The sequence below is a fragment of the Chlorocebus sabaeus genome, chromosome 17, assembly GCF_047675955.1.
Source record: "Chlorocebus sabaeus isolate Y175 chromosome 17, mChlSab1.0.hap1, whole genome shotgun sequence".
Lineage (NCBI taxonomy): Eukaryota > Metazoa > Chordata > Mammalia > Primates > Cercopithecidae > Chlorocebus > Chlorocebus sabaeus.
Window position 1 is genome coordinate 27,599,496 of NC_132920.1, and position 26,427 is coordinate 27,625,922.

The 26,427-nt window shown below is 43.5% G+C and overlaps 3 protein-coding genes and 3 non-coding genes across 6 annotated transcripts; 1 reads left to right on the top strand and 5 right to left on the bottom strand.

The window, feature by feature from the left end:
• Positions 1–11,354: 11,354 nt before the first annotated feature.
• On the bottom strand, positions 11,355–14,087 carry H3C12 (H3 clustered histone 12). Its single transcript, XM_073005749.1, has one exon. It carries the CDS (start codon positions 14,047–14,049, stop codon positions 13,639–13,641), a length of 411 nt encoding a protein of 136 aa, XP_072861850.1. The 5' UTR covers positions 14,050–14,087; the 3' UTR covers positions 11,355–13,638.
• A 1,698-nt stretch (positions 14,088–15,785) lies between these two features.
• On the bottom strand, positions 15,786–16,454 carry H2AC17 (H2A clustered histone 17). The gene has a single exon (XM_007973397.3). It carries the CDS (start codon positions 16,405–16,407, stop codon positions 16,015–16,017), a length of 393 nt encoding a protein of 130 aa, XP_007971588.1. The 5' UTR covers positions 16,408–16,454; the 3' UTR covers positions 15,786–16,014.
• A 215-nt stretch (positions 16,455–16,669) lies between these two features.
• Positions 16,670–17,150, top strand: H2BC17 (H2B clustered histone 17). Its single transcript, XM_007973396.3, has one exon. It carries the CDS (start codon positions 16,719–16,721, stop codon positions 17,097–17,099), a length of 381 nt encoding a protein of 126 aa, XP_007971587.1. The 5' UTR covers positions 16,670–16,718; the 3' UTR covers positions 17,100–17,150.
• Positions 17,151–20,397: 3,247 nt separating this feature from the next.
• On the bottom strand, positions 20,398–20,460 carry LOC119626932 (U7 small nuclear RNA). The gene has a single exon (XR_005243104.1). It is a non-coding gene; the product is annotated as a U7 small nuclear RNA (small nuclear RNA).
• A 4,979-nt stretch (positions 20,461–25,439) lies between these two features.
• TRNAM-CAU (transfer RNA methionine (anticodon CAU)) lies at positions 25,440–25,511 on the bottom strand. The gene has a single exon. It is a non-coding gene; the product is annotated as a tRNA-Met (tRNA).
• A 374-nt stretch (positions 25,512–25,885) lies between these two features.
• TRNAG-GCC (transfer RNA glycine (anticodon GCC)) lies at positions 25,886–25,956 on the bottom strand. The gene has a single exon. It is a non-coding gene; the product is annotated as a tRNA-Gly (tRNA).
• Positions 25,957–26,427: the final 471 nt, after the last annotated feature.

Sequence of the window (26,427 nt, forward strand, 5' to 3'; positions counted from 1 at the left end):
ATATGTGAGCATTCACAGAAAGGGAATAAAAGCCCATGGAGGCAGACAGACCCGGGAGTTTGTATACCATTTTAAAGAGGTGGTGGTTTCCTAGGGGAGTAAACTGTGGAAAGGAAAATATAGGGAGTAAACTAATGGAAGACAAGGATTATCTGATAAAGTCTTGTATGCAGGTTCAAGTCATCTCAGGTGGTAAGAATTGTCTCTGAGGGCCATTCTCCTCTTCTGATATAACCAAGGAGGACATCTTTACCAAGGGAAATGTCTTTTACACATGAAAGGAGTTTGTGTTTGTTTTTGTTGCTTCATGAAAGAGAAACTTTTACCGTTTTCAGTGCTTTTTCTGTGTCAGCTGTTTCTCAAAATAATCCTTATAGCCAAGTGGTATATTTTGGGGGAGGAATATTCTGGTTGTCTATATAACATCCTGTAAACCAAAAGGTATCTGAGGCAGGTGTCAATCAATTTAGAAAGTTTGTTTTGCCAAGATTAAGGATGGGTCTGTGATACAGCCTTAGGAGGTCCTGATAACATGTGCCCAAGGTAGTTGGGGTATAGCTTGCTTTTATACAGTTTAGGGAGACAAAAGATATCAATCAACATGTGTAAGATGTACATTGGTTCGGTTCAGTAAGGTAGGACAACTCGAAGTGGGGGCTTCCAGGTTAGAAGTAGATTCGAGACAAAAGACTGCATTCTTTTGAGTCATTGATCAGCCTCCCATTGAATACACAATTTAGTCTGGCTCAGTGAATCTGCATTTTTACATAAATAATAGGGCAGAGGACGCAATCAGATACACATGTGTCTCAGGTGAGCCTCAGAAGGATGACTTTGAGTTCTCTTTATCCTTTGTCCACAAGGAATTTCCTTATGGGAAAATTGTAAGGGAGGTATGTAGCTTTTTATTATAGCTATCTTATTTAGGAATAAAATGGAAGACATGTTTGCCTGACATAGTTCCCAGCTTGACTTTTCCCTTGGCTTAGTGGTTTTGGGGTCCTGAGATTTATTTTCCTTTCACAATCCTATGAAAGATCTCCGGTTTACTGATTGCCTTGAAAATATTTTGCCCTTGGGCTGGGCACGGTGGCTCACTCTTGTAATGCCAGCAATTGGGGAGGCTGAGGCTGTTGGATCACCTGAAGTCAGGAGTTCCTGACCAGCCTGGTCAACCTGGTGAAACCCTGTCTTTATTAAAAATACACACGAAGCGGCTGGGAGCGGTGGCTCACGCCTGTAATCCCAGAACTTTGGGAGGCCGAGGTGGGCGGATCACGAGGTCAGGAGATTGAGACCATCCTGGCTAACATGGTGAAACCTCGTCTCTACCAAAAATACAAAAAATTAGCTGGGCATGACGGCGGGCGCCTGTAGTCCCAGGGGAGGCTGAGGCAGGAGAATGGCCTGAACCCAGGAGGCGGCGCTTGCAGGGAGCCAAGATGGCGCCACTGCACTCCAGCCTGGGCAACAAAGCCAGACTCCGTCACAAAAAAAAAAAGAAAAGAAAAAAGAAAAAAAAAAAAACACACAAAAATTATCTGGGCATAGTGGCGCAAGCGTGTAATCCCAGCTACTCAGGAGGCTGAGGCAGAATTGCTTGAACCTGAGAAGCGAAGGTTGCAGTTAGCCGAGATCACACCACTGGACTCCAGCCTGGGCAACAAAGCGATACTCTGTCTCTAAATAAATAAATATAAATACAAAAATGCTTTGCCCTGGGAATACTTACATTGTTGGGGCTCAGAACATAATTCCCCAAAGTATGGCATATTGACATGCTATAGCTTCTCAGGAGGCTGAGGCAGGAGAATTGCTTGAACCCGGGAGGTGGAGGTTGCAGTGAGCCGGGATCACACCACTGCACTCCAGCCTGGGCGACAGAGCAAGACTCCATCTCAAAAAAATAAAGTAAATAAATACAAATAAATAAATAAATAAATAAATAAATAAATAAGTGCATTGCCCTGAGAATATTTACATTGTTGGGGCTCAGAACATAATTCCTGAAAGTATGACATCTTGGCATGCTGAGTACTTTGAACTAAAGGAGATTAGAGGACCCTCAGAAGCAAAGTCTTTCCGACCTCCTCCTGTTCTCCCCTGGAAGAGAGTCATACAAACCAGAAGGTCTCTTCCCCAAAGTAAGTCACAGAAACTACAACTCCTCTCCCTCAAAGCAAGCCTTAAAACCTAGAAAGTTACCCTCCCTTCTCCCTTGAAGACTCATTCCAAAGGGGTCCTGCCATATCTAGGAGGACGGAATGATATACAGAGAGGCCAAGAAGAATCTGGACAAGGTTTGCTAAGTTTCTTCAATACTGTCTTTGTCTAAACACATTTCTAAATGTCTGTCTATTCTTCATTGGAGGTACATATGAAAATAGACAGTTTTCCCTGGATCTTTGGAACTTCATTTCTGAAGTCTCTAGTGTCAGGTAAAACTTTTATTAGATTCATTTGTTATGCTTTACATTTGTCAACCTTTTTTTTTTTTTTTTTGAGACGGAGTCTCGCTCTGTCGCCCAGGCTGGAGTGCAGTGGCACGATCTCGGCTCCCTGCAAGCTCCGCCTCCCAGGTTCGCGCCTTTCTCCTGCCTCAGCTTCCCAAGTAGCTGGGACTACAGGGGTCTGCCAACAGGCCTGGCTACTTTTTTTGGAATTTTGGTAGAGACGGGGTCCCATCGTGTTAGGCAGGATGGTCACGATCTCCTGACCTCGTTATCCGCTCGCCTCGGCCTCCCAAAGTGCTGGGATTACAGGCGTGAGCCACCTGCCCCGGCTGTTAACCTCTTTTTTGTTATAGTTCAGGCTGTGACCCTTATGGTCTCCCAACTTCTGTGCCCTACAGCATTGACATCTGTGTTTTTCAGATATGTAAATTTTTTTTTTTTTTTCCCGAGGCAGGCTCTTGCTCTGTCACCAAGGTTGGAGTGCGATCTTATCACCTCAGCCTTCCCAGATCCTGGGACTACAGGTGTGATCCACCATTCATGCCCGGCTAATTTTTATATTTTTTGCAGAGATGGGGTTCCACCATGTTGCCCAGGCTGGTCTCGAACTCCTGGGCTCAAGCGGTCCACCTGCCTCAGCCTTCCAACCTGCTGGGATTACAGGTATGAGCCACCACACCCAGACCCTTGTAAATTCTCTGTGTTAAATTGTTAAATCAGATACTTTGTTAGTTCTCTTCTCCTACCAGCATGGAAACAAATAGAAGATTTCTTATTTTTTAAAAAAAGTTTGTTTCATTTAAGTACCTTTTAAATGACTCCTTTTTGTTTTCCTCACTTATGATAATGTTAATTGATATGACAGTTGCTCAGTATATCCTTGTTGGTTAACTGGAATATATTGTGTATTCTTTTCACATTAAAAAAGAGTTGTACTGCCTGAGGCAGGCAGATCACTTGAGGCCAGGAGAGTGAGACTAGCCTGGCCAAGATGATGAAACCTCGTCTCTACTAAAAACACACAAAAAATTAACTGGGCATGGTGGCCTGTACTTGTAATCTCAGTTACTCAGGAGGTTGAGGCACGAGAATCAATTGAACCCAGGAGGCAGAGGTTACAGTGAGCCAATATTGCAGCATTGCACTCCAGCCTGGGTGACAGAGCAAGAAGCTGTCTCACAAAAAAAAAAAAAAATTGTACTTCTACCATGCTCAAGATTGACTAGAAAAAAAGAAAACAAAAGAAATAAATAATAGAAATTAAAAAGATATTTTAAAAAGAGATTTAAAATATTTACTTTTCCTGGCTGGTCGCGGTGTCCCACGCCTGTAATCCCAGCACTTTGGGAGGCTGAGGCGGGTGGATCACGAGATCAGGAGATCGATACCATCCTGGCTAACACAGCGAAACTCTGTCTCTACTAAAAATACAAAAAACTGGCTGGGCGTGGGGACACGCGCCTGTAGTCCCAGCTACTCCGGAGGCTGAGGCAGGAGAATCGCTTGAACCCGGGAGGTGGAGGTTGCAATGAGCCGAGATCGTGCCACTGCACTCCAGCCTGTGCAACAGAGCGAGACTCCGTCTCAAAAAAAAAAAAAAAAAAAAAAAAAAAAAAAAGTTTTACTTTTCCAAGAGAAATGCTAGCAGTGTTTTCATTTCCATATAATTCCCTCTATGCTTAAGCAAATGAATGAAATGTACTTATCTTTTCGATGTTCTGGGGGATGCTTGCTGATCTGCAGTTGTCTCTGACAACTTCTTAATGTCCTTACTTTAGAGTACTGTAACCGCCCAAGGTTGCCCCCTGCCTAGACAGAGCCTATTTATCAATACAGGGGAATTGCAATAAAGAAAGGGTAACTGACGCAGAGCTGGGCATTCGGGGAGTACAGGTTTTTTGTTTGTTTGTTTGTTTTGTTTTGTTTTAGCGGTAGCAAGGTTTATTGTGAAGAGCGAAAGGACAAAGCTTCCACAGCGTGGAAGGCGACCCGAGCTGGTTGCCCAGGGAGTACGATTTTTAAGGATAACTTGGTGGATGGGGAGAAGCCAATGAGCCGGGAGTCCTGACTGGTCAGGGCTGAAAGCACAGGGAGTCGAAGCTGTTTTCTAGCACTGAGTCGGTTCCTGGGTGGGGACCACAAGATCAGATGAACTGCTTTATCGATCTGTGTGGTGCCAGCTGATTCATCAAGTGTAGGGTCTGCAAAACATCTCAAATGCTGATCTTGAAAGCAGTTTAGGGAGGGTCTGAATCTTGTAGCCTCCAGTTGCATGACTCCTAAACCGTAATTTCAAGTCTTGCGGCTCATATTTGCATCTAGTCCCCAGGTAAGAAGGAGATCTGCCCCAGAAAAGGGCTGTTATGGTTTTTTGTTTTTTGTTTTTTGAGATGGAGTCTCACTCTGTCGCCCAGGCTGGAGTGGAATGGCGCGATCTCGGCTCACTGCAATCTCTGCCGCCCAGGTTCATGCGATTCTTCTGCCTCAGCCTCTCGAGTAGATGGGATTACAAGCATCTGCCACCGCGTCTGGCTAATTTTTGTAGTTTTACTTGAGACGGGATTTCACTATCTTAGCCAAGCTGGTCTTGAACTCCGGACCTCGTTATCCACCCGCCTCAGCCTCCCAAAATGCTGGGCTTACAGTTTTTGTTTTTAAACTATAAACTATGTTTCTCCCAAAGTTAGTTCAGCCTATGGCCAGGAATGAACAAGGACAGCTAGGAGGTTAGAAGCAAGATGGAGTTGATTAAGTTAAATCTCTTTCACCGTCTCAGTCATAATTTTGCAAGGGTGGTTTTAGTGTTGGCTTCAATCCTTTTTAATATAGTTTAAAATTTCCATTTGATATGCCACCTATTTATCTCATTGACACCTAGTTTTGTTTGTTTTGCTTAAAGCTTTAGAATTGGTTGATAGGTTGTGTTTTACATGGCTTTTTCCCCCTCTTTGGTCTTCATTCACAAATAGTTTATTTATTAGTACTTCTAGTTCTCACTTCACCTGCTCCAATACACACACATAAACACACCACACACACAAAGACACCCCCCCACATATATATGTGTGTATATATATAGATATGTGTGTGTGTATATATATGTATATAAAACACAATGAGACCCTGTCTCAAACAAAACAAAACACCATTTGCAATTCAGTTTTTTCCTCTCCGTTTATTCTCTGAAATCTTGCATTCTACTTCATTGGCCTTTGCCAGGTCAGAACCTTAAACATGAGACATGGAAACATCAAGTTTTCCTTCTTCCTTGGCCTTGCCTCAGAGAAATGACCATCCCTGCTCTCATCCTCAAAGCATCTTTAAGCGTTTTTTTGTTTTGTTTTTTGAAACACGTTCTCACTGTTGCCCAGGCTGGAGGGCAGTGGTGTGGTCTACAGCTCACTGCAACCTACTCCTCCTGGGTTCAAACGATTCTCCTGCCTCAGCCTCCCAAGTAGCTGGGACTAAAGGCACGCACCACCATGCTCGGCTAATTTTTGTATTTTTTGGTAGAGACAGGGTTTCACCACGTTGGCCACGCTGGCCTCCAGCTCCTGACCTCAGGTGATCAGCCCACCTCATCCTCCCAGAGTGCTGGGATTACAGGCATGAGCCACCGTGCCCCGCCTGCATCTTTAAGGTTATAATGCTTCCAAATGGTATTAAGACCTATTGAGACGCCAGGTAAGGTTATAGCCCCAGCAACTCCAGAGAGTGAGGGGGTAGTATTACTTTAGCCCAGGACTTCACCGTATCAGTGAGCTACGATGGCACTACCGCACTTCAGCCTGTGACAGAGTGAGACCCTGTCTCTAAAAAAGCAAAACAAAAAGATCAATGAAAGAACTTTGAAGATACAGAATCCACTGCCCTTCTTGACTTCTCTTCCTCTTACCGTGCCCTTTTATTATTATTATTATTATTATTATTATTATTATTATTATTATTTGAGACGGAGCTTTGCTCTTGTTGCCCAGGCTCCAGTGCAATGGCGGGTGCAATGGCGAATGTCAAGGGATTCTCCTGCCTCAGCCTCCCAGGTAGCTGGGATTACAGGCATGCGCCACCACGCCTGGCTAATTCTGTATTTTTAGTAAAGGCGGGGTTTCTCCATGTTGGTCAGGCTGGTCTCCAACTCCTGATAGGTGATCCACCTGCCTCGGCCTCCCAAAGTGCTGGGATCTCAGGCGTGAGCCACAGCGACCGCCCTCTGTCCTCTTGCCTGACGTTTACTATGCCATATGTGCTATATTCTTTGAGTGCTTATGGTTTTTTTTTTTTTTTTTTTTTTTTTTTGGAGACAGAGTCTGGCTGTTACCCAGGCTGGAGTGCAATGGTGCGATCTTGGCTCACTGCAACCTCTGCCTCTCAGGTTCAAGCAATTCTTTTGCCTCAGCCTCCCGAGTAGCTGGGACTACAGTCGCAGGCCTCCACGCTCTGCTAATTTTTTGTATTTTTAGTAGAGACGGGGTTTCACCGTGTTGCCTAGGCTGGTCTCGAACTCCTGAGCTCAGTCAAACCGCCCGCTTCAGTGTCCCAAAGTGCTAGAATTATAGGCGGGAGCCATTGCTTCCCGCTGAGTGCCTACGGTTTTAAACCTGACTTGTAAAACTCTATCAGGAAACCTCTTAGTTTCTCCTGAAAGTCTTTCAATCATTGAAAGGATCAGAATTTACTTGTAAAGAATTTAATTGGCTGGGCTTGGTGGCTCACACCTGTAATCCCATCCTTTTGGGAGGCAAAAGCAAGAATGTCAGAGGCGTGTGAACCAGAGCAACTCCATCTTAAACAGCAGCTGGTAAAATAAGGCTGAAACCTCCTGGACTGCATTCATAGATGGCTAAAGCATTCTAAGTCACGGCATGAGATAGGAGATCAGCACAAAATACAGGTCATAAAGACCTTGCTGATAAAGCAGATTGCAGTAAAGGAGCCAGCCAAAACCAAAATGGTGATGACAGTGATCTCTGGTAGTCCTCACTGCTACACTCCCAGCAGGGCCATGACAATTTACAAACGCCATGGCAAGGTCAGGAAGTTACCCTATATGGTCTAAAGAGGGGCGGCATGAATAATCCACACCTCGTTTAGCATATCATCAAGAAATAACCATAAAAATGGGCAACCAGTCTGTTCTACGGAGTAGCCATTCTTTTATTCCTTTACTTTCTTAATAAACTTGCTTTCACTTTGCACTGCGGAGTTGTCCTGAATTCTTTCTTGCAAGAGATCCAAGAACTCTCTATTGGGGTCTGTATTGGGAACCCTTTCTTTAACAGGAAGATCGCTTGAGCCCAGGAGTTCAGACTAGCCTACCAGCCTGGGCAACATAGCAACCCTGTCTCTATTAAGAAGATTCTTTTTTTTAAGTTTATTCAAATGAAAGCTGGGAATAGCCATTTGGAAAATAGACTCCAGGATCAATGGAATCAATCAGAGAGCCAAATATAAAAGTAACGATCTTGCTTATATCGATAGAAAACAAAGAAATTTAGTAGAATTTTAAGTTTCTGTACAAAGGTGGCTTACGAGTTACAATTTGTAGGAGACAACCGCAGAGTGTTTACCCACTTTCCAACTAGTATACAGAAGTTTACAAACATTCTTTAGGCAGAAAGTGTTTACAGAAAGAATGTGCGCTTGGTCGTAGCTAAACAGGTTAACCGAAGGTTCTGAGAAGAGAGATTCTGCTGAGGAGCAGTAAATGATTACTAGGTAGAATGAGTGGATTAGGGAAAAGAGATTAACTTGTAAATAGTTCTCTTTGGAATTTGAATGCTCCTGGGAGACAACATTATCTTGAGGGTCTGTTCAGGTACGGTTACATTCTCTTTTTTTTGAGTCAGAGTTTCACTCTTGTCACCCAGGCTGGAGTGCAATGGCGCCATCTCGGGATCTCGGCTCACCACAACCTCCTCCCGGGTTCAAGCGATTTTCCTGCCGCAGCCTCCCGAGTAGCTGAGATTACAGGCATGCACCACCACGCCCTGCTAATTTTTTGTATTTTTAGTAGAGACGGGGTTTCTCCATGTTGGTCAGGCTTGTCTCGAACTCCCAACCTCAGGTGATCCGCCCACCTCAGCCTTCCAAAGTGCTGGGATTACAGGCGTGAGCCACTGCACCCGGTCAATGGTTATATTCTTGATCTTTTTTTTTCCATAATAGATAATGAGATTACAGGATAAAAAGAATAAAAAACAATTGTTCTCGTTGGTGGGCTGGGACTTTAGGCCGATAAAGAAACTTCAGAGAACAACTTCATCTAGTGCTTTGAGATAGAGGATTTAGAGATTTTGCAAAGCACGGTCAGAGAGAACTTGAAGCTTCTTCAGTTCAGCATGTCAACCCACGATATTTTTGGTTATTAGTTTCTGAGCCTCAAGAAGATGTAACTGTCATGAGGTCTTGAGCATCATCTGGTCTGAGTTGGACAAAGGACAGTGAAGGAGGCAGATAATGCATAACTAAAATCAGTGATTGGAAGCGGGGAGGTCTGGATCTGTCCTAGACATTTACAGAACAAGAACAATGAGGAAAAGACTTAAACTATAATCTAAGAGGCATAATTGAAAATATGCTACATGAATCAGTCTTCAGGGCTTAAGTTCACCTTTGGCATAATAAATTTAGAAGTCCCTGAAATTTTATTTTATTTATTTATTTATTTATTTTGAGACAGAGTCTCGCTGTCACTAGGCTGGAGTGCAATGGCTTAGTCTCTGCTCACTGCAACCTCTGCCTCTCGGGTTCAAGTGATTCTCCTGTCTCAGCTCCCCAAGTAGCTGGGACTATAGGCGCACCACCACACGCAGCTAATTTTTTGTATTTTTAGTAGAGACGGGGTTTCACCATGTTGGCCAGGATGGCCTGGATCTCTTGACCTCGTGGTCTGCCCGCCTCTGCCTCCCAAAGTGCTGGGCTCACAAGCGTGAGCCACCACGCCCAGCCCTTTTCTTTTACAGTATGAATTGAGTGGCAATAGTAAGGTTGATGGAGTCTTGAGTTCAGCTCTTGTTTTTGACATTTACTTATATCTTGACCTCAAAAAAGAGAGCATTGGATAGTATTCATCCACTATATTTTACTTATTCATTGACTCAAATTACCTCTACTTTCATGTTATCACAAATATCTTTGATGAATACTCTTGATCTGTCCTCATATGGGTCTACAGGAGAGTTTTCTTGGAGCATAGGCCTGGGCACAGAAGGAATGGTTCTCCAAATGTCTTTTGCAAAGCCACTATCACTAAACCACCACATGAGAGTGTGAGTTTCTCCGTCTCCCATCCGACACTAAGTTATACCTAGTGCTATAAACTGCAAGTTTGTGTCCTCACAGAATTCACTGTTGAAGCCTAGTCTCCAATGTGGTGATATTAGATGTGGCCTTTGGGAGGTGATTAGGTCAATTTCCCAAGGGAATTATTTACATTTAATCTCTGTTCCCCAAGCCATTTATTCACCCTATTAATTATTTATTGTCCGTAAACAAAATTACCTATATTTCCCATCTTTTCTCTCCCTTCTGAAATCAGGCTATTTAAGTATTTGGGCCTTATTGGGATATTGGATGATCACTCAATGATTCTCTCCCATGTATACATCATAACTTCATTTGCCATTTCTCTTATTAATCTGCACTTTGTGAGTTGATTTTTCAGTGAAACTTCAGATGGCAAAGGGGAAGTTTTTCCCTTGGTTCTCTACCCTACTTGTATAGATTAAAAATTTAATGTAGCTTGTACTAGTTTCCATCTCAGAAAATTCAGTATTTCTAATCTTGTGCAGATAAGAAACCTTATTATTATTAACAGATATATAGAAAAACATGTTTTTTACATTTTAGAACCTTTTTGTTGCCCAGGCTGGAGTGCAGTGGTACAATGTTGGCTTTGCCACCTCTGCCCAGGCTGGAGTGCAGTGGTACAATCTTGACTCTCTGCAACATTCGCCTCGTGGGTTCAAGCGATTCTCTTGCCTCAGCCTCCTGAGTAGCTGGGATTATAGGTGCGGGTCACCCCATCCGGCTAATTTTTGTATTTTTAGTAGAGACAGGGTTTTGTCGTCATGTTGGCCAGGCTGGCCTCAAACTCTTGACCTCAGGTGATCCACTCATCTTGGCCTCCCAAAGTGCTGGGATTACACGCGTGAGTCACTGGGTCAGGCCTAGAATCTCTTTCATATTGAGAACCATATTTTTGGGAAACAGTTTTTGTAGAATCTCAAGATTCCATTTGAGTGGAAATCTACATAAGCTTTATTTATAATATATTTTCAGTGACTTTGTTTCCTGTCTTGTTTTATACGCTTTCAGGGCTTCATCACTTCTGGGAAGGAGGAAGTGGTTCTGAAGCATTTGTTCTCATCTTTTCTGCCTCCTAAACAAAAATGTTTCCTGTTTTGGAACACAAGATTGGAAAATGTTGCTTTGTGAAGCAGAAGCTAACAGAAATCATAAAAATAAATAAATAAATAAATAAATAAATACTGGCCATTAGCAGAAGTGACATCATTACAGTGATTTGTTTCTGTGTTACTAATCAAACTGTATTATTTCCCAAATCTTGACCAGTGACAAGAGTGACTTCTCAATCCAATCTTATCAGAGAATTTAGGTGTATTTCCCCAGTTCTGTGAGGATGAAGGTTGTTTTAAACTTCTGCTTTGATTTCTGAAGTTTCAATAATTTGAGTCTCTGGAATTAACCAACAGTAGAAAGATAAACAGGAAAAAAAAAAAAAAAAGACTACAAATTTATTACCTGCATATGCACAAGAGCCTCACAAAATACAATGCTCCAAGAAATGATACTGTGGGCTAGGGGAGGTACCCAAACGCCGTTAGGATGTTGATCCCAGCCAGTGTCCAGGCCCTTGCCACTGTTGCCAGAAAGAATCCAAGGACAAGTCAGAAATTAGTGAAAGTACAGAGGTTTATTGCAAAGTGAAAAATACACACTCAAGGAAGGAAAGTGCAGGCTTACTCAAGAGAGTCAGTCTTGCCCAGCAGTGATTGGGGCTTCTATCTTTGTGGGTTTCTTTAACCAAGGGGTGGAATATTCATGAAGATTTCTGGAAAAGGGTGACAATTTCTCAGAACTGTGGTGCTATCCATTTTTCCATGAAATATGGGTGTTCTCAGAACTGTCATGGTGTTGGTGTGTGTCTGATTTGTATGTTAATCAGTGTATAAAGAGGTCCCAGGTGAAAGCTCGGTCAAATCCAGTGCCATGTTGGGTCAACTAGGACTTACTCAGCTTAGCAAACATTTAGGTTTTCAGGGTCTTTTTGGCTCCTAGCTTGTGCAGCTATTTCAACAGCTTCCTTTTTGCTAGTCATGTGAAACTGCTGCCTGGAATTTTCTATTCTCTTGTGACCACCCTATATTATTTCTCTCTCAGAAGGGCCAAATAATTGATGTTTTTATACCATTCTGAGACTACAGAAAGAAAAAAGGTCTTAGGACTTCTGCGGGATTGGAGGAGGTGGTGACACAAGTTGTAGGAGGGTGAGGGAGGAAAGGCAAAGGCACCAGGGGAGGAAAGGCAAAGGTTTTCTTGTTATATAGATAAAGTCTCTCTGGTAATCACAGAATAGCTGACAGCCTGTGACAAAGTAGTTTTCTCTCCTTTGAGTCAGTCTTAGATACTTCTTTAGGCAGGAAAAGGGGCCTCAGGGAAAGCCAGTACTTGCATCCATGGTTTACTAATGTAGATTTTCTTGATAGGTATAAATTTCTCTTACAAGAGTTTTTCAAAGCTATTCCTATGTTTGCAGTTTCTCTGAATAGCCATCTTGAAATAGGACAAAGTATACTTTGGGATGGCATATTTTAGTCTCCCACAAGGGGTACTCCACACTAAGATTCAGAGATAAAATCAAGTTCAAGGAGTATTTTTTGTGCACCTAATGTGTTTTCTGGGGCACTGTACAAGGCCCTAGAATATACTACTGCATTTAACCTTTAAAGCAATCTCTTGAGGAAAGTAAAGTGAAGGAAATAAAACTCTTTTACCCCAAAAGATATTTCTTTGACCTATTTTGAAATGGCTGCCTCAGGGCCCGCAGACCAATGAGGCCCTGCGAATCAGTCTTTTGTGGGGGAAATTTCCATTTGTTGCCAGGCCTTCCCTTTCTAGTCCTTTCCTGGATCTAGGAGAGATTAACTGAGAGTCTGATACCTTTTTTATTTTTACTTTTTTAAGAGACCGTCTTGCTCTGTCACCCAGGCTGGAGTGCAGTGTTGCAATCATAGTTCACTGCATCCTTGAACTCGGTGGGCTCAAGCAATCTTCCTGCCTCAGCCTTCTGAGCAGCTAGAACTACAGGTGTGCCCTGCAACACCCAGCTTTCTTATTTGTTTTTCGTGGAGACAGGATTTTGCTATGTTACCCAGGCTGATCTCAAACTGCTGGGCTCAGGGAATCCTCCTTCCACAACCCCAAAGTGGAGGGCATGAGCCGCCACGCCCAGCCTGACAAGAGACATTTACCATCTATTTTTTCTGAGGACTGCTACCTGTGAGGTTTCAGCTACATAACAAGACCCCCCACCCCTTGCTAGCCAAGCCTCTTCCTTTCTCCCTCCTATAATGTTTTGCCAGGATCCAAGCTTGCATTCTTTCTATAACCTCAAGGTGATATATAAATTTCTGTATCTCATTGGTGGGTGGGTCTTCATTTTGAAGTCTCTCGCGTCTATGTGCTAAATACACTTGTATGCCTTTTCTTCTATTAATCAACCGGCCTCACGTCAATAATTTTCTGGGAGTTTCCAGGGATCCAAGGCCAGTGCCCGTTCCACAGTTAAGAATGGCATTTCATATAACCTGTAATCTAATTGTTAGTTATGGGGTTCAGGACATGCTATCCCCAAAGTTCGGCCCCAAAGGACTGCATGTGCAAGGATTTTGGCTTTCCCCTTGAAGCAGATTGACCTTGGATGTACAGATTTACTCAGATAAAGTAAGACCCTTTTGTGAGATGGGCCCAGAGAAAAGGACCATCTTAGAATACAAAGGACACAGGAAGAAATCAGCATGAACAAGCCTTGACGAGTTTCCCCAGTTTTAAAGTTGATTTAAGATAGTCAACCAATGGTGTGACAGCTATCCTCCGTGAGAACGTAAGTGGCTCTGAAAAGAGCCTTTGGAAACAAGTAGGAAACCCAAGCTAGAGCAGGGGATTATGCTCGCTCACCACGAATACGACGCGCAAGCTGGATGTCCTTAGGCATAATAGTGACGCGCTTGGCGTGAATAGCACAGAGATTGGTGTCCTCAAAGAGCCCCACCAGATAGGCTTCGCACGCCTCTTGCAGCGCCATCACCGCCGAGCTCTGGAAACGAAGGTCAGTTTTGAAATCCTGCGCGATTTCTCGCACCAGGCGCTGAAATGGCAGTTTGCGGATGAGCAACTCAGTCGACTTCTGATAACGGCGGATCTCGCGCAAGGCCACAGTGCCAGGCCGGTAGCGGTGGGGCTTCTTCACACCGCCAGTTGCTGGAGCGCTTTTGCGCGCTGCCTTGGTGGCCAGCTGCTTCCGTGGTGCCTTGCCGCCGGTGGACTTGCGGGCTGTCTGCTTCGTCCGAGCCATAATTGAGAAAGCTATGCTCTGAAATAAAGCACTGAATGAGCAGTGGCTTCTACCAGAATTTATAACGATGATCTGATCCTGATTGGTCAGAACTGCTGTGGGAATAACCTGATTGGTTCTTAGTACCATCTTCATTTGGTTCCTGCCACCTCTTCCCCCGCCAACCCCTCCCCCCGACGGAGTCTCATTCTGTCGCCCAGGGTGGAGTGTGGTGGTGCGATCTCAGCTCACTGCACCCTCTGCCTCCCAGGTTCAAGCGATTCTGCCTCAGCCTCCGGAGTAGCTGGGCACTTGCCACGACGCCGCTAATTTTTGAGTAGAGAAGGAGTTTCACCATGTTGGCCACGCTGGTCTAAAACTCCTGACCTCAAGTTATCCGCCCGCCTCGGACTCCCAAAGTGCTTGGATTACAGGTGTGAGCCACCGCGCCCGCCCTCCGTGCAAATTTTATTTATTGTTTTCAACCAATCATGTTAAGATTCCCCCAATGAAAATATAATCTGACCTAGAATTTGTATAGGTCAGTCGTGGTCTTAAATTCATTTCCAATGGGTCGTTTTTCCTATTTCGGATCGTGTAAAAATATATACAGTAGAACAATGTATTTGCTAGTACTTCCAAAAAGTAGTTCTGTTTTGTAACTGCTTAATTAAATCTTTTAATGACTATACCAACACCCAGAACAAAAACAACTTAAATTTAGTCTAGCACATTCTCCGCTAAAACACCAAAACCTTAGTTTTGCCCAGTGTAGTGTGGGGAAGGAGTTTGATAGGAGCTTGAACCAATAAATGGTATCTGACCTCTTCATTAACTGAGTTTAAAGCAATCCAATGGCTTATTGGATTAATTATGTAAATCATTGTTTAATTTCATTAGCATGCGCGGAATTATAGGTTTGGGTCAGTGATTAGATTTTTGCCAGTGAATCTGGGTAGTTCTGACAACAGCATTTTATTAGGATGGAGATTTTAGTTGATCAAAGGACTACCAGGTTCTGGTATTGATAAAGACCCATAAAAACAACAAAAAGGTTGGTTTAACATTTGTTATATTCACAGGAGCAAATGATCACCAGAAATACTTTTGTTTAGGTTTTGTTTTTCTTTTTTTGAGACGGGGTCTCGCTCTGTCTCCCAGGCTGGAGTGCAGTGGCGAGGTCTTGGCTCACTGAAATCTCAAACTCCTGGGGCTCAAGTGTTCCTTCTGCTGTCAAGTTTCTTCTGCCGCCAAGTACAGGCAAGGGGCGCTGCGCCCTGCATTGATTTTTTTTTTTTTTTTTTTTTAGATGGAGTCTCGCTCTGTTGCCCAGGCTGGAGTGCAGTGGCGTGATCTCGGCCCACTGCAACCTCTGCCTCCTGGGTTCAAGAGATTCTCCTGCCTCAGCCTCCCTGGCAACGCTCGCCACCACGAACGGTTAATTTTTGTGTTTTTAGTAAGGACGAGGTTTCACCATGTTGACCAGGATGGTCTCGATTTCTTGACCTCGTGATCCACCCTCCTCGGCCTCCCAAAGTGCTGGGATTACAGGCGTGAGCCACCGCGCCTAGCTTTTTTTTTTTTTAAGAGGCAGAGGTCTCGTTATCACGGTGGTCTGGAACTCAAAGTCCCAAGAGATTTCTCCCCTCCCCACCCACCTGCCTCAGTTTCCCAAAATGCTGAGCACGCGTAAACCACCGCGCCCGGCCCCAAAATGTTTTTTAAAGACCTAGAAAGGTGTTTGTGGGGAGGGTACAATGAAGGACGGTCGTTTAACAGTATAATGAAATAATTGGATAGTATTCACTAGGCCTGATTCAATACCTGTATTTTACCCAATAGGAAACTAATGACCTCAGTGCTTGAACTCGGCCACAAATTTCTGATAGGTTTGGAGAACAGAGTGCTCAGTTCTTCCGTAGAAACGGTGGGTGGCTCTGAAAAGAGCCTTTTGTCTTATAAGTTTACATTTTTAAAGTCCAGTCCTTACTTGCCCTTAGCTTTGTGGTGGCTCTCAGTCTTCTTGGGGAGCAACACGGCCTGGATGTTAGGCAGAACACCGCCCTGAGCGATGGTAACTTTACCAAGCAGCTTGTTGAGCTCCTCGTCGTTGCGGATGGCCAGCTGCAAGTGACGCGGGATGATGCGAGTCTTTTTGTTGTCGCGGGCTGCGTTGCCCGCCAGCTCCAGGATCTCGGCGGTCAGGTACTCCAGCACCGCCGCTAGGTAAACCGGAGCGCCGGCCCCGACCCGCTCAGCATAGTTGCCCTTGCGGAGCAGGCGGTGCACTCGCCCCACGGGAAACTGGAGCCCGGCTCTAGAGGAGCGGGTTTTGGCCTTGGCGCGAGCCTTGCCTCCCTGCTTACCACGTCCAGACATAGTAAAACGACCTGTGACCTAAGTGAGAAAGTGACTGGAAGGAAACTAGAGGGACGCATTTTATAGCGGCTGCTGGGCGCGAAAAAGAAGCTGGGCCATTGGCTAAGCTTGCGGCTCTCTCTTAATGCAAATAAGGTTTCTGAATATACGTATTTTGATTGGACTATATTGATATCGACGTCATCTGAGTAACTTCCAATCAGACAGAAGAGTTTCTCAATCTCATCTGCATATAGACTTGTGAATAAATAGGGCATAACCTAGCTTGTCTTCATTCTTCTTTCTTGAGTGGTCTTTCACTCTCCTCCGCCATGCCTGACCCGGCTAAGTCCGCTCCAGCCCCCAAAAAGGGCTCTAAGAAAGCCGTAACCAAGGCCCAGAAAAAGGACGGCAAGAAGCGCAAGCGCAGCCGCAAAGAGAGCTATTCTATCTACGTGTACAAGGTGCTGAAACAGGTCCACCCCGACACCGGCATCTCATCGAAGGCCATGGGCATCATGAACTCCTTCGTCAATGACATCTTCGAGCGCATCGCGGGTGAAGCTTCCCGCCTGGCGCATTACAACAAGCGCTCGACCATCACCTCCAGGGAGATCCAGACGGCCGTGCGGCTGCTGCTGCCAGGGGAGCTGGCCAAGCACGCCGTGTCCGAGGGCACAAAGGCCGTCACCAAGTACACCAGCTCCAAGTGAGCTCGCCCGCAGCTGCCGACAATCCAAAGGCTCTTTTCAGAGCCACTCACGCTTCCAGAGAAAGAGCCAGTGCATTTTGCTTGTAGTCTTTTGAGTGGGCTACGGCCGGCCTCGGTTAGGAGGGAAGATGGCGGGAAAAAGTAAGCTAAGCTCCCTAGGCTTTTTACGTGTGAGTATATACGCTCAGTCTGACAAATTTAGTTTAGGTTCTTAGGTGCCCTTGGGGAAAAAGCCTTGCAGTTGTGCTTTAAACTACAATTACAAGTTTGCTTTCGCTTACTCCTTCCTTTTTTTTTTTTTTTTCTTTTTGAGACGGAGTCTTGCTCTGTTGCCCAGGATACAGTGCAGTGGCGCGATCTCCGCTTACTGCAAGCTCCGCCTCCCGGGTTCAACCAATTCTGCCTCGGCCCCCTGAGTAGCTGGGATTACAGGCGCCCGCCACCGTGCCAGGCTAATTTTTGCGTTTTTAGTAGAGACGGAATTTTACCATCTTGGCCAGGCTAGTCTGCAACTCCTGATCAACCCGCCTCGACCTCCCAAAGTGTTGGGATAACCAGCGTGAACCATAGCCCGCGCCCGGTCGGGTTAATCTTTAAACGCTTGTAACGTCCCCCTTCTCTGATTGGTCAACGCTCTATTTGAAAAGCCCGCCAAGAGCTGCAATTTGCCAGATAGTCTCATTCGGGTTGTGTTTTTCGAAGAGGTTCTCCGGGAATGGGAATGAATTTTCCGTTATCTGTAGGTGGGATTTTAAAGTCCATGATTAGGAATCCTGAGACAGAAGTTGGAGAATCCCTCATTTAAAGAGAAGCGGACCCCAGAAGAGATCACAGAAATAGGAGGTAAACCAAGAGCGTGGGAGTATAAGGGAGTGGAGACTTTCAAGGCATGATCCCCTCTTCTCAACAGTGCCTGAATTCTCAGCATTGCATCCTCTGCCACAGCGTTATCCTCTCTTAAATAAATTATTTCTACTGTAAATCTTTAAAAGCAAAATAGCAAGCCCCTCCACAATTCCACTCCAGGCTTTAAAATCACCCCGTAGCTTTTCCTTTATTTTCCTGCCGTCACTTCCTTTGCAGCTATGGGTGGAAGGCTATCTCGGACGAATAGTGTCGTCTCTGTCACAGGTGACAAACAGCCCCGAATTATGCCAACTGGTTAGCGGGTCGTGCAAAATACATGTAGGATTTGCCGTTCACTACCCTAAAATGTTCTCTTCCCCAGCACCTTGTCATTAGTTTGGCGCCTCGGGCTTGGCGACAGAGCTTATCGACAAGCTAAGCTACTTGGAGAGCAGTCCCCTAATTTCATCATGTTCCTTAACTTGGCATCACATTTGTCGCCTCCCTTCATTCCTCTTCGCTCTCTTTTACGAGATTGCCCATCCCGCGTCCCTGAGAGAACATCTGAGGGATGATTAGCCTCCGAGTGGGTGAGAGAGCACGTGTGGCTTTCTCTTGCCATCTTGTGGCAAAAAAAGCAAAAGCACAAGTTCAAGGCGTTGTGTTTTCTGGTCCCAGTTAAAATGCTTTCTTCTTAACTTTGTACTGAGTCAGTGGGCTAGGGTAGGGTTTCCATTTTTCACTCCTTTTAATTGCAGGATTCAAGCTTCTTCAAGAGTCGTTAGTGCGGAGGTTAAAAGGGAGCGGGAGGAGGGTGGGGGAGGTAAATAGAAAGAGCGAGGAGTGGGTAAGGGAGGAAGTCCTGTTGAGTTTTGAGATCTGGTCAGAGCTGTCCAAAAGAAATAAACAAATAAAATCAAAAGCCAAAATGCTTTGTACCCTAAAATAAATAATAATAGTATCATGCTTTCTAGTTCTATTAGATTAAGACCCCACACTTACAACTCAATTTAACCTTAATTTTCCGTTTAAAGGCCCTGACTTCAAATACCAACTACACTGAGGGTTGGGACTTCAACATTAAGTTTTTTTGTTTTGTTTTGTTTTGTTTTTTGAGACAGAGCCTCACTCTGCCGCCCAGGCTGGAGTGCGGTAGCACAATCTAGGCTCACTGCAACTTCCTCCCCCTGGGTTCAAGCGATTCTTCTGCCTCAGCCTCCTGAGTAGCTGAACTACAGGCAGGCACCTGCCACCGCGCCCAGCTAATTTTTGTGTTTTTAGTACAGATAGGGTTTCACCATGTTGTCCAGGCTGGTCTTGGACTCCCAAAGTGCTGGGATTACAGGCGGGAGTCACTGCACCTGGTCTAAGTTTGGGGGAACACAATGAAGTCCATAACAGCACTTAAGACCATTTTCCATGCTTTCATCCCAACTTTCTATTCCAAGTTCTCCTTTATAAAATATCTACATTTAGCTTAATTTGCAGATAAGGTGACAGTTATGATATTCCTTAAACCAGAAGTTAAAAGTCAGTTGCTCACAAAGGCCCAGCACATTAGAGCAAAAATATCTGGATATTAAAAATCATGCCTTATCTCTATAAAGAGAGGTGCTATTTGCTATTTTTCTTAAAACACACTAACTTCTGACACCATATTTCATTTTTCCAGTTTTGATAGAGATAATCAACCAAGACATATTTAACTGTTTTCTTAATTCTGCTGGAAGAACAACCATAGCACAAGCATATTGATAAATGCCAACTAATATGGAAACTAACAGGACCAGTGGGAACTTGAGAAGTGAAGACAAAACCTGTGCAATTTGGTTTCACTGATTTCTCCCTTCTAGCAATGCAAGCACACGGACAGTGTGACTTGTAATTTTTCAAGATTATGTGCAGCTTAATATGAAATATTATAAATTTTCAATATTGACAACTAATAAAACATTTATATCATGGTACAGACTATTAAAAAAACAAATCTGCTGACTTCATCAAGCCCTTCACCTCTAAAGTAGAGATCTCATGAAGCCCTTCATCCTTGAAGTTGAGATCTCTGGACATTAACAAAGATTCCTGTATCCATGACAAGCTTTTCACCAAGCTGCTCTTGCTGCCATCAGGGCCCACATCAAATGCCCCGACTTCCCAACTTTCTAAATCCTCAGCTGAAAGTAATTCATTCCTCACTTGGCCCCTCTGGATAGCACATCAGGCCTCACATACATCAGGCATTCAAGAGTTATTTTCTGCCAGTTAAGTAAACAGACAAAGTGAACTAAAGAAAAAACAAAAAATTCAGTTCTCACAGCTATGAGGTAAAAGTGGTGAAAGACGTTCAGAGTTGTTCATTGTGGATTGAGTAGCTACCCGGGTAAATAAACCTGTTCTTTTCTATTTATGTTACATTTGTCTTATTTTTAAATTAATGTTATTCTTTGTGGGGGTGGGGACTTCCTAGCGAAAACCATAAGGCCTGCTAGACAAATTCTAAAAGAGCTGTAACACTATTTTTTATTATTAATATTATTCTTAATTGACAAATCATAATTGTATACATTTTTGAGAAAGGGTATGATGTTTTGATATATTGTTGAGGCTCAGAAAACTATAACCCAAAATGAAGGCCTCAGCAGCAGCCTCAGAAGCAGAAGCTTTTCCCTGACCTCTTGCCCTTCTGTCTCTGATCTGTCATTCTCCCTCAACCTTAGCCACAGAAACTAAAATCTCTCTTCCCCAAGGCAGGTCATAAAAACCAGAACCCCTTTTCCCCAAAGCCAGCTGTAAAACCTACAAATATTATTGTAGCTCCCCTCACCCACCCCATTCCCCAAGGCTTTTTGTATGAAAACTGGCCATTTATGGTCAGAAATTATCTGCCCTCCTTTGTTTGACTGTAGATCATAAGATCCCTATTCCAGAGAGGGACCTGCCCCATACCAAGAAGGAAGGAATGCTGCTCAGAGAGGCCAAGAAGAATCTGGACAGACAGGCCTTTCTGGGTTTCCCTACTGTATTTATTATCATTAGATCCTACCCTTCATGTCCAATCATTTCTACAAGGCTGTCCATACTTTATAGAACCTTAAAAACAATGGACAATTTCCCCTGTATCTTTAGGCTTTCATTTTGAAGGGCTCCCCTGTGATGTACAACTATGATCAATTTTTTTTTCTCCTATTAATCTGCCTTTTAGTTAGTGATTTTCAGCAAACCTTCAGAGGGTGAAGGGGAAGCTTTCCTTTACTCTGTAATGTAATTCAAGGAGTGTTTCTTTCTTTTTCTTTTTTTGCCTTCACTCTGTTGCTGAGGCTGGAATGCAGTGGCTCCATCCCGGCTCACTGCTATCTCCACCTCCCAAGCTTAAGCCTCATGTCTCACTCAGCCTCCCAAGTAGCTGGGACCACAGGTATGCACCACCACGCCCAGCTAATTTTTATACTTTTCGTAGAAGGGGTTTTACCCTGTTGGCGAGGCTGGTCTGGAACTCCTGGACTCAAGTGATCTGCCCACCTTGGCATCCCAGAGTGCTGGGATTTTCATGTGTGGGCCACCATGCCTGGCCCCTTGCCTCTATAGTTTATACTGAAGGAGTTCAGTAAATATCATCCCAAATATTTGCCGCATTGTAAATATGCCGCATTGTCATGCTGATTAATTCATGCTAAAGTCATTTGGGAAATAGCAAATGCACAGAGGGGCTTTTTCTGAATCTCTTTTATTTGATTAAATGCAGATTCTCCAGGAGAAGGAAGTTAATTAATCATGAAAATCCTTCCTAGTCATTTTTATCTATCTTGGGAAGATTAACAGCAACAGAAGTGGAATGGAGAAGAGACTAGAAATTGGCTCCTCGTCCAGATAGGCCACTATCTACTCTGAAAGCCCATTCCTGTTTTCATTATCATACTCTTCCTAGGTCGCTCCAACTCCCCTTTCTCCTTACTCCTCTTAAATATTTAAATATTATTTAAATATTTAAATAATAGAGAAAGAATTTAAGTTGTAGAGAGTTGATAAGATGCTCAATGGTTCCGAGTGATGAATGTGGAAAGGAGGTGGGGAGAGAGGAAAGCTAGTCTTAATACCCTTTTCCTCCAAACCTGAGCAGTTCTTGGCCAGAGAAATAGTCTCCCACACAAGGAGTTTCGTGGCATCTCTAAGAAATTCTGAGGTTAGAAAATCTCTGTAGTTGGCATCCAAAAGAATAAAATGGGCAACTGAGGACTAATACTTTGAGGAATTAGAAAGTTTAAGTTCTATCCACCACTCGCCCTGGCTGCCATCACCTCATTTTATGTCATTTACTGGATTGTCTGTTCTTCCTGGTCTCTTTTTCCTCAACTAAAAGTGATTTCTAAAGTCTCTTCCAGAATAAATAGTTGGCTTGTGAAAATAGATCTCCTCCATATGGATCACATGAAGCTATCACTAACAAATGTCACATACCATAAGACTTGTTTCAATCATGGAAAAAGTAGTTCTACACTGCCAACCTAAATAACTGAGGGAGGCTCTCTAAAATAAAATATATCTTGGGGGACTAGAGCATTGTAATGGAAATATGCATGCCTGAGTAAATAAGGTGAGTATATAGGAAGGTAAAAAAAGACAAAGTTAAAAAATCAATTATTTACATAATTGTTTAGAAAGAATTATACTTGACCATAAAGACTGAGGACTAAACTCTGATTTTTATCTTGCCCAAATTCCCAAATAAGGGGTCTGGGGAGTCATGCCCTACAAATCATAAATTCTCATCAGATGGGTTTTATTTAACCCTATATATCATGAGTTACTTTCCAACCTGACTCTGGCATAAAACATTATGAGACAAGGAAGAAAATCAAAATATTTTACACCAAAAACCATGTTTCTTTGCCATATTTTGAAATGACCCTGCAAAGTTGTTTTTTTGTGTGGGGGAAAATCTGCGTCTGTAATGAATCTCTGTTCCAGAGCCTCCCAATCCTAAAGAGATTAACTAAGATCTGAATAGGAAACATTTGTTGTCATCTATTTTCTCTAAGGGCAGCCACTGTAAGACTTCAAAAGAACTTGGTCTCCACAATCTTTTTCTTAACCTGAACACTCCCTTTCTGTCAATCCCAGGTCTTCAGACAAATTCAACCAATTGTCAACCAGAAAATGTTTAAATTCACCTGTAGCGAGGAAGCACCCCATCCCCACCCCCTACCCCAACACTCCTGCCCCGCCTGGGCATCCTGCCTTTCTGGACCAAACCAGTGTATTTCTTAAATGTATTTGATTGATGTCTCCTGCCTCCCTAAAATGTATAAAAGCAAGCTGCGCCCTGACCACTTTGGTCACATGTTCTTAGGACCTCCTGAGGGGTGTGTCACAGGACACAATCATATTTGGCTCAGAATACATCTCTTGAAATATTTTACAGGGTTTGACTCTTTTCATTGACGAGATCAATAACAAAGGTAACACCAGTTCAAGGTTAGACAGACAGTTACTGGATGGATGTCCTTATAAAAATATTTTGGTGTAAATCTGCAACGGCCTTTATACAAGGTTGTGGTTTTTACAATGTTTTGTGATGGTTTTTATGATCAGATATACAAATATAAAAACTCACTCCTCATGGCCTTCCTGGGCTCTATTTGTCAGAGTTTTCTTAACATTAGTGATTACATTTTGATTCTGACAATTTTCACAATACACTGACAGTGTGCTCTGAGGTCCCAAAGTGTCTGTCTTTACAAAACGACTATCTTTATATAGCTGCTCTCTTTTCAATTTCATGCTTGCTAATAGGAAACTATATACAGAAAGAAGAATGGCAGCCTTGTACAAGATTAGGAGGTAAATTGAATTCACTACTTTGGAACGAGGCTCTGTCTACAGTCACGATATCCAAGAATAAACTGAAAATTCATTTCTTAAATAGGATCCAGGAGAAAATAAAAAGTACAGTTCCATTTTTCTTTTTTTTTTTTTTTTTTTTTTTTTTTTTTTTTTTTTTTTTTTAGATAAATCACATGTGCCCCTGCTTATCTGTGTGATTAGAAAGTTTCTTACTGAGAGCAGTGTTGAGTTTGAGACCAGCCTGGGCAACATGGAGAAACCCTGTCTTTACTAAAAATACAAAAAATTAGCTGGGAGTGGCGGTGCACACCTGTAATCCTATCTACTTAGGAGGCTAAGGCAGGAGAATTGCTTGAACCCGGCAAGTGGAGGTTGCAGTGAGCTGAGATGGTGCCATGGCACTCCAGCCCGGGCGACAGAGTAAGACCGTTTCAGAAAGAAAATTGTATTGCCATGGGCCTATATATAAGCAGGAGTGAAAACGAAACGTGACAGATGAACATCAAAGTCATAATAGACTTGCCCTGAGAAAGTCGTTAACAGGTCTGGGGATGGAGTTGAAGAATACTTACATTTCATGAGTGTTTTCCTCTTTTCTCTAAATATAAAAGAAACTTGTAGTGAATATGTCATGATGTTAATAATAGATCAAATCCTTGTGGTCACTTTTAACTCTTCTATAATTTTTTAAAAGGTAAAATAAGGTGATGAGTAATGAGAAATGCTGATGTTTCGGTTTAGTGAATTGAAAATTGTGGCTATTAACTAATATTTACCAACTCACCAGTATCTAAGATGTACCAGGCCTTGTTCTAGGTATGATGGCAACTACAGTGCCAAAACACAAAAATCTATCCTCTTAAATTTACTTCCCATGAGAGAGAAAATACTAAATGAATAAAAACACAATATACTGCATAGTAATAAGTGCTAAGGAAGAAAACAGAGTAGGAGCAAGACATTTTTTTGGAAGAGTTGTTATTCAAAATAACTTCATGGTCTGGCGAGAGGGTTCACGCCTGTAATCCCAATACTTTGGGAGGCCGAGGCAGGAGAATCATCTGAGCCCAGGAGTTCGAGACCAGACTGGGTAAAAAAAGTGAGACACCTTCCTCCCACCTCCCATCTCTACAATTAAAAAAAAAATACAGCTGGGCTAGGCGGGGAGCACTTGTACTTCCAGCTACTCCGAAGGCTGTTTAAGCCCACGAGTTCGAAGTTGCAGTGAGCTATGATGGTGCCATTTGGACTCCAGCCTGAGTGACAGAGTGAGGCCCTGTCTCAAATAAAATATAAAATAAAATATAAAATATAAAATAATAAAAATAGAATAAATACTTCCAATTCTCTTTAACTGAATCTCCAAAATTTAACTACCTATAAACTGGAAACTCTAAACTTAAATTATAGTTTACAAAATGATAGTATGTAGAGGTGGAGGAATTTCAGCTCATGGACTTAGTATCAATTCCTGCTCTGTAAGATGGGATACCTCTGATTTCTTAACTGAAAGCTGCTTTCTGATTTTCTCCTCTAAGGAATGTGAATACTTCCATTTGCTGTCACTTTCCCTTTGATTGACCTAGCAAGGGAAGGAAGGTTGGTGACAGTATGTCTTAAGTAGCTTTTTGGGGGGCGGGGGAAAAGAAGGGGCTAGCAGAGGATGGTTTCGATCCATCGACCTCTGGGTTATGGGCCCAGCACGCTTCCGCTGCGCCACTCTGCTACATGTAGAATCCTCTTTTGCCGGGAAATTCTTTGTGATGTTTACCTCAAAAGTTGGTGGGGATTTTGGTAAAAGTTGGTGGGGATTTTGGTTTTTTGGTACAGTTAAATAAATCTGATTTCCACCCACCACCAAGGGCCACTAGTTCTATTTATGCTGCAAACATGAGGATGAGTTCAGCGTGTATTGGTATCAAACATTCTGAAAGCAAAAAAAAGAAAACCTCGATGTTTCTGTAAGAAAATAGCCTGTCGCTACCCTGCCTGCTTTATCATGTAGTCAGGATGTAAGACTAAGGCAAAAAACCGTATAGGGAAAATATCCAACTTCTGAAATATAACACGTAGTTTTCAAGAAGCATAAAACGTCGTCGCTGCATTGGCCGGGAATCGAACCCGGGCCTCCCGCGTGGCAGGCGAGAATTCTACCACTGAACCACCAATGCTTGCCATGCAGACGACCCTTGTCGTCTCTAGGAATGCTTTGCCTGTTTTCAGGACTCCGACTGATACCATAGACTTTGTTTTCAAAAAGATATTTAGGTAGTTTTCCGTTCTTATTGAATAGGGCCTCATGACAGAGCCTTCTTGCCTTCTTCCCTTCTTTTCAGGAAGAAAAAAATCCCTTTCACTGCAACTTCAAAGCGTCTCTGGCAACACTGGAGGCTGGCCCGTGTGTGGGCTGCCCGGCTCCGGCACGGTCTCAGCGGCGCAGTTGGACTGCTCCGACTGGGCCTGCACCTTCACCACGCGGGTGCGGGCTCCTGAGCTGACTCTATCCGCCGCTGCAGGGCCCTGGGTATCCACTTGCCGAGTGCTCTCAAGCTCCGGACTCTTAAGTTTCAGGAAGCGCTATGGAAGATGCCACATTCCTTAGTTAGGGAGGCAGAAGACATTTTATGACCGTGGGGAGGCTC

Bases quoted from the DNA above. Each gene is read 5' to 3' on its own strand.
- H3C12 (XM_073005749.1), bottom strand. From the start codon at position 14,049: ATGGCTCGGACGAAGCAGACAGCCCGCAAGTCCACCGGCGGCAAGGCA.
- H2AC17 (XM_007973397.3), bottom strand. From the start codon at position 16,407: ATGTCTGGACGTGGTAAGCAGGGAGGCAAGGCTCGCGCCAAGGCCAAA.
- H2BC17 (XM_007973396.3), top strand. From the start codon at position 16,719: ATGCCTGACCCGGCTAAGTCCGCTCCAGCCCCCAAAAAGGGCTCTAAG.